The 7,610-nt window shown below is 41.6% G+C and overlaps 1 protein-coding gene across 1 annotated transcript in view; it reads left to right on the forward strand.

Moving 5' to 3' along the window:
• arid5b (AT-rich interaction domain 5B) overlaps nt 1-4,504 on the forward strand; it is a 93,393-nt gene extending 88,889 nt beyond the window's left edge. The window contains exon 10 of the mRNA XM_053511150.1: nt 931-4,504. Within this exon, the coding sequence (XP_053367125.1) occupies nt 931-3,003 (2,073 nt within the window). The 3' untranslated portion in view covers nt 3,004-4,504. The remainder of the gene's footprint in view (nt 1-930) is intronic.
• Nucleotides 4,505-7,610: the final 3,106 nt, after the last annotated feature.

Here is a 7,610-nt window from a genome sequence, read left to right on the forward strand (position 1 = left end):
TGATCCCAGTGACTTTTAACGTGGCATTGTTGTTTTGGATTGAGTACTTTAGGGCTCGTGGGATTTTCACACACACACACAGCATTCTCTAGAGTACAGAATGGTAAACTCTTACCCAAAAAAAGCCGAGTGCTGAATTGCAAGCAAAGGATCCTTCAACCAAGTATTTGTTAAAGGGTGTACATACTTATGCAAGAACATTATTGCAAAGGTCTTTTTTTTTTCTCTAAAGCATTTCTCTGAAGAATTTAGTTGGTTACTATATCACAGTTAGGTGGGAAAGACTGCCATCATTTGTCTTGGTTTCATTTTTTACATCACGACATTCTTCCATTTTAACAAGGGTGTGTGAGGCGAACAGATGGATGAGCCAGCATTTCACCTGACTGAGGTCAAGCATTTATGTCTTTTTCCCACTGACGCTGGAAGGGACTCAGAGGGTGGGGTTTGTGGTTCAGCACGTTCGTCCTCCTTTAGAAATTTTATCCTGGGGAACAGGATCTGCAAGTCAGTAGCAGATCTGTGATGTCACATAATTTCCTTATTTTCCCAAAATAATAAAGGAATTTTTTTTTTTGATTGATTTGTCCAACAGGGCTTGTGAACCCCTTTTGTGATTAATTGCTTTTTCATTTGACAAATTCCCCTTTTAAAGGAGAATCCTCCAGGGGTATAGCATGATCAATGTTATTAAGCCCTAGGTCCTTTTGTAGCTTATATTAGACTAGCATTCAATAATTCATACAACCTATGTTATTGCAAGGGACTTGATGCTGTCCATTTGTAACTTCCTGTGTTATTTGTGGTACTGCACACAAAAGCAAAATGTGCTGAACTCATCTCTCACTCTGTGTAGCAAGAGTGTGTATTACTGTAATAACCAGATTAGTGATTAACTGTCTTTGTTTCCATCCATATTTTTGTTTATAGTGTGCAGAGGACCTAAAGGACAAGGAGCCGCTTCAGGAAGAAGTGATGGTGAAGCAAGAGGCACAGCAGTCCCAGGTTCCAGCGCAGATAGATGGCGAGGCAGCAAGTCCCACCACCGAGGATGGGGATGTGCAGTTGATTCTCAATGAGGAGGAGGAGAAGAAACCAGTCCTCAAGAAATCCTGGGATGGTGGTCCACATGAAGCAATCAAACATGCATCACTTCCACAGGATAGCATGCCTCTCAAATCTGAGGACTCTGAGGTGTTTCCCATTGCTGCATCTATGCCACTACGGCACTCTCACCCCATTCCCAACTGTTACACACAGGACCAATGGCAGCATGGGACAACAGAATACAATGCACCTCCATACAACCTGGGAAAGACAGAACAGACTGGTATAAAAGACAGCCAGAACCATGTAGGAATGGTGCTACCTACCTTGAAGCAAAGACCTTTGCATCCTCTCTCAGTACCAGAGATACCTACCGAGAGGGCTGAACTCCCAACCAAGGAGGAAAGCTTCTGCTACAATCCCCTCTTGTATCCTAGGGGCAACCCTGGTATAATGTCCCCCCTAGCAAAGAAGAAGATGCTGTCACAAGTAAGTGGCACTGGTTTGGCCAACAGTTACCCCTATGGTCCACCTCCCCCATTAGTCAACAAAAAGACATCAAGCAGTAGTCCAGAAGAAACCACTTCTGAGCAAACAGGCACCCAGGTTCCTACCTCTACCGCTGAGGCAGGTGTCGTTATTAAGCGCCCGTCTGTCATTCAGCATGCTCAGAGTTTCAAGCCTCGCAGCAGTGAGGACAGAAGACCTGCTGTTGAAACCTTACATAGAGAGGTGTGTGGTGAGAGGGAAATATATCCTTCTGATCAATCCCAGCATCAGCCTTTACACCAGCAACAGCCTAGCCCATCGGGAGAGACCTTTATTATGAGAAACACTCTTCACTCTGGGGAGAAATCCAGTGAGGTACCTCGCCCTGGTCAGGTGCCTTTTCTGGGTGATTTCTGCTCCTCACCACACCTGCACAGTCTCTACCGGCAAACAGAGCACCATCTAAGCAAGGAACAGCTAAGCAAGTACCTAAACAGAGAGGTTTACCCACGGGACTGTGAAACTGCACATGGTTACCCTCAAAGCCCTCTTGGTGAAAAGGTGACAGAGGAGCAACCAACAGATCTGAGCCTCCCAAAACCCTCTTCACACAAACTGTCCCACTCCACCTCATCTTTGTGCAACCTGTCACATTCCATGATGCAGCAGGACATTAAAAACACTCCTCTTTTTCAGGCAGGTAGCACTCAAAGTTCAAACTTGGACTATCACCCCAGAGCTTGTCGTGTTCCTCCAATGACTGTGTCTACTCCAAAAAAGGTGGTTGAACCCCAGCTTAAAGCACACAGTGGCCGAGGAGAAGAGACGGTAAGCTACAAGATAGATGAACTGGCTCGGCCTATCCTAAGCACCAAAAGTAGCCCGCAAAATGTTGGTGCGGCACGGCCGCTTAAACGGAATCTAGAGGAGTTGGAGAATGGACCCACAGAGAAAAAGATTCGGGCTGTGACCCCCTTGCACTGCTCCACCCCTAGAGATGTCTCAGTGAAAGTGCGGACCCCAGAGCCTGACAATGAATCCATGAAGCCGGCTGAGCCGGCACACGCGCCGCATATCAACAGCTACGCTGCCGAGGGACACAAGTTCCCAATGCACTCCTCCATCTTCCCAGGACTGTATCCTGGGGCATTTGTATCTCAGGTTCAGGAAATGTGTGACAGCCTGGGCCCTCATGCCCCCCCTGGTTATTCACATCCCCTGCAGTACTTGAAGAACCAGGCTGTCATTTCACCACTCATGCCCCAGTTCGCCATCCATTCCATAATGATGCAGAGACAGTTCTTGGCCCAGGCGGCCAGTCCAGCCCACCTGTACAGGCATCCAATGGGGACTTCATATGGAGACATTCTTCATCATGGCCTTTACCCCATGACAGCCCTCAATCCCCAGCCTGCTTTCAGTCCCCCACAGCTCTCCTCAGTTCATCCCAGCACCAAACTTTCTTAGAAAGACCCAGACATTCCGCTAGCTGGAGTGGCTTTTTCCACACTCCTGACTCGAACTCAAATGGGCCCTACTCCCATTAAGCATGGCTATGCCATCGACTACACAGCTAGCGGGATTAGATGCTTATATTTTAGGAGCAGTGTTTCTGTTATTTGTCCTTTTGCCACTCAAGTTTATGATTTGCACATTTCTTTGAACATGGGCCAGCTGAGCTGATTGTGTCTTGTTCTGACAGCGCTGTTTGCAGGTATCAGTTGTCTGGTTTCAATAATGTTGCTTCGGCAAAGGTATATTCCGACGGAAGAGCAGGAACTCTCGCTGAAGATCTGAGCGTCCAGTGGATCTAAACAAGTGACAAATCAGTGCAATCACAGTAATGCTATTCCAATCAATCTGTAGAACTCTGATGTGAAACACTATTGATGACAAAATTTACAGGAAATGCTGCCTGGTGAACTATTGTATGTTTGCATATTAATCCTTACTGTGCATCTTATTTTTTATGTATCCGTGTGGTAGCATAGTGTGTCAAGCCTGCAGGGGTAAACTACTAAGATCTAAATATTGCTCCGTTTAACAAGAACCACAAGAGAGCTGAACATTGCAGTTGGTTGTATTACACAGCTACATGTAAATAAAACTAACTAAGCTTTCCTTGAAAAAAAGAAAAAACAACCTTAAACTTCAACAATAAAATGTGAGTTAGGTTTCACTCGGCTTTTCTGATCACCCATCTGCTGGCATCCCCTTGAGTTCTTCTCACATTCAGCAAAGTTCCCACCCATTTGCCAGGGCGAAGTGGAATGTGTTTGTCAAATGTAGGACCGAGGTGCTTGTACATAACTTTAGCTAACTGAAAACACTTTGTATTATATTCACTGGCTACGGTAAATTCTGACTGCGCTGAACCACAAGTTCTAAAATGGGATCGGATCACTTTGCTCAAGACGGGATGTAGCTTCAGGACTACTTTGGTGTCAGAAAGTATGCTTTTGATTTTGCAGACACACACTTGTGATCACAGTTTACTCAGAGCAATTCTTTTCAAGAGTTTTACCAGAGATATACCAGGCTACAATCGGGGATGTGGGGGTGGCGTGGGGGAGTTTTAGGAGCACTTACTGAAGCACACACAAAAGGCCCCTGCTGAAAGATGTATAGCAGAGGATGTCAAAATTAGCTTAAAATATTCTGCAAAGAAGTGTTATGGCAGTGATCAGTTCTTAAAAGCTGTGTAAAACATGCAACACCAAAAAAGATTGTCATTCAAACAAACAAAAAAAAAAAAGGTTACAATTTCTTTGCACAAAAATATTTTGGAAAAAGTACCGATACAATTTGAAAGTGACACAATCTTCTTAGGGTTTTTGTTTCTTTCTGTATTAGTAGGGAAAATTAAACTTAAAAGTTCAAGAAATGTATTTACTCCAGCTGTTTGGAGTAGCACTCAAGGTTGCTATGTAACATTTTTAATGAGAAATAAACCATTTTATAAGTTGAAGATGTCTACACTTTATCTAATTATGTTCTGCATCCCAAATGAAATCCGTGGGCTTTTCAAGCCCAATTGCATTCAAACCGCATGAAAAACAACACATGATTGTTTTGCTTTGCCCAGTTTGCCTTTAATTCATAAACAGGTCCAGATTTAAAAAGACCCCAAATAACTCTTTAATTTTGTATGAGTAGTGGGATGAAATGTGGGCTCAGAAAGTGGGCATGTTGCATTGTTTCAATGTATAATTGGAAAACAAGATGTATATTAGTATTTTGCATGTTTCTTTTTGTTCTCGAAGGATGCGCCAAGATCCCTCAGAAGTGCCTCAGAAGAATAAAGCTGAAACTGAATCGGAATGACCGGTATACCAGATAAAAGGCTTTAAGATTAGCATAAACAACTGTTTCCATATGTATAGTGTATATTACAGTATACAGTATATACAGTGTATATTGTAGCAGCTATACATTTACATGTACATACATACATCAAGGGGTTCTTTTCATATAATACATGTGAGTAAATCCTACAAATGTAATAAATTTAGATCTTATGCAAATAGAATAATCTGCCTTACATTAAAAAAGGGGTCACATTTCAGAAGGGCCTACAACAAGCAAAGAAAAGCTTGACTGCTAAAATGACTGGTGGTCTGATGTGTCCAGATTGACCCTATTTCAGAGCGATGGACGTATCAGGGAATGAACGGAAGCACATTAAGCGATGCACCTATCATGCGTAGTGGCCACTGTACAAGCCTCTGAAGGAAGTGTTACGATCTGGGTTTGCTTCAGATGGTCAGGTCTAGTCTCAGTAATGTTATGTGGCAATAAAATGAAGTCAGCTGACGTCCTAACAAGACAGAATGAACGGGTTTATTACATCTATGGAGTTTTTCTTTCATCATGACACGGGCACATTCCAGTACTCTGGGATTCTGGGAGCAGGAGAAATAATTTTCACACATGAACTGGCATACCATAATTAAAGGCAAAGGTGGTCGATCAAAATATTAGTGTGCAACCTTTTACTTTTTTTTTTTTTGACAGACTGTGTACAGAACCTTTTTTTTTTTGGGCATGCTAATCTGCACAAATATAGCCTTAATCTACTAATCTATTAGTCCATTTGCATATAAACCACAGTACATATATATATATATATATATATATATATATATATATACACACACAAGTTGACACAGAATAACAGGAATTTTATATATGAGTCCATCAATGTTTCGTAAATGGCAAGTTTTAGATTTTAATTACTATGAATAAAATGTATTTCTTTTATCACTTGTAGTTTTATTGGATTGTAAAAAAGTTCCCGTTTTTTTCCGTGTCACCTTGTGTGTATATATATATATCGCTGTTTTGTAAGAAACGCCCCAAATTACGTATTTATTAAGGTAAACATGCAAATCCAGACAACTCGTGCTATTTTGCTTAAATGAAAAACAGTTCTCAGAAGGAATCAGCTCACAAGGTGTTTTTTTTAAATGTGCTTTTACACATGTAGACTTTTAGTAAATCTGGGCCTCTGTGTATACCACGCACAGAAGCACACGAGTCTGTTTACTTTTTTTTATTTTGATTTTTTTTTAAGAAGGAGGAGAAAGTCACCTCTGGCTTAGTGTTATAGAATATTCACCCACACACTGTAGGAATCCTGTAGCAGAGCACATCTGCTCTAGTTTACCATGTTCATTATAACTGTAATGAGCGCTGGGACTTTCAAGGCCCCCATAATTAGAATGTTTGTCAGGAGCACTTAAAGTGTCTCTTTTCAGTGTTAAATTGTCACAACCAGCTGCACTTTGGAGGGTAGACTTCAGACCTTGGCTGTTCAGGTTCTAACTCTTTTAAATGTGCTGCTAATAGCGTCTCCCTTGTTACATGCTTCTCCTTGCTCTTATTTCAATCTTTTGGCTGTTTGCTCCAGGGACATTGTAAGTACACTACACTGGGTAAACAATATGCTGATTGTAAATGCCCTTATTATTGCTCATGAAGTGCATATTCCGTTAGGAGGCCCTAAGCCAATTACGACGATATTAAGATATTATGTGTTCACACTTTGCCAAATTTCTTACCTTAGGTTGTTAAATATTGTCTTTGTCTTACTGAGTGTTATTTTTTTTCTTCCCTTAATTAAAACCGTATATTGCTTCTTGTTAAGAAGATCACACCGTGGCCAACCGGTACCTCTGGTTCGCAATGTCACAGGCAGCAGGTTTTTAAAAAGCGGCGTGTCGCCAGGCTACAGAGAATATAGTCAGCTGGAGTGTAAAACTCTCTTAGTAATGCGTTTAACATTTCGAGAGCATGCCAACCTTGAAACAGAGACACTTTATTAAAATGCAAAACACTTCGGGAAAAAAAAGAAAGTTTCCCTAGCTTTCGATGCACCCTCTAGTGGTTGACTTAATTCTACTTGAGGGTTCAACAGCTTAATTATAGGCTTGTCTGTACAGTATGTGTGTGAGTTACGGCAGAGGCCTTCATCTCAGGATTATGTAAGATGTGGCCATAATGTATTGACTTAAATGGCAAAAGCTGATTAGCCAAGCATATACAAGAACTGTACCGAGCGTCAAGGAACTGAAACCAGCGAGCACACATACAGTAGACACACTAGTGAGATTCCAAATCAGTGTTATACCACGCACAGAAGCACACGAGTCTGTTCACTTTTACAAATCTTACTCGAACACCAAGAGACAGAGAGTGGGGTCAGCGCAAATGTTTATTTATTTATTACATCATATGAGTAAAAAAAAAAAAAAATCTTTATAAACTATTCATAATAAACCAGTGCCATTTTCTTAATATCAGGGCACGTATAAAAATGTCCCATTTACACCATGGCTAGGGACAGATGCAAGCACTTTCTTTGCTCTACAGCTTATTCTGAAATGGAGGCATAAATAGGCACCACATGACACACAAATATGCCAATCACTTTAATAACAGCTCGTGCACAGACCGCAAAAAAAATTTCCAGGAAGGAAGCCATTTTTCAAGTAAGTGGAGCCTCTAAATAGCACTGTTACAACTGACTCACACTTGCACGCATCATGAAATCTAAAATGATATCCAACCGCCTT

This window comes from Clarias gariepinus, chromosome 14 (genome assembly GCF_024256425.1).
Source record: "Clarias gariepinus isolate MV-2021 ecotype Netherlands chromosome 14, CGAR_prim_01v2, whole genome shotgun sequence".
NCBI classification, from domain to species: Eukaryota; Metazoa; Chordata; class Actinopteri; order Siluriformes; family Clariidae; genus Clarias; species Clarias gariepinus.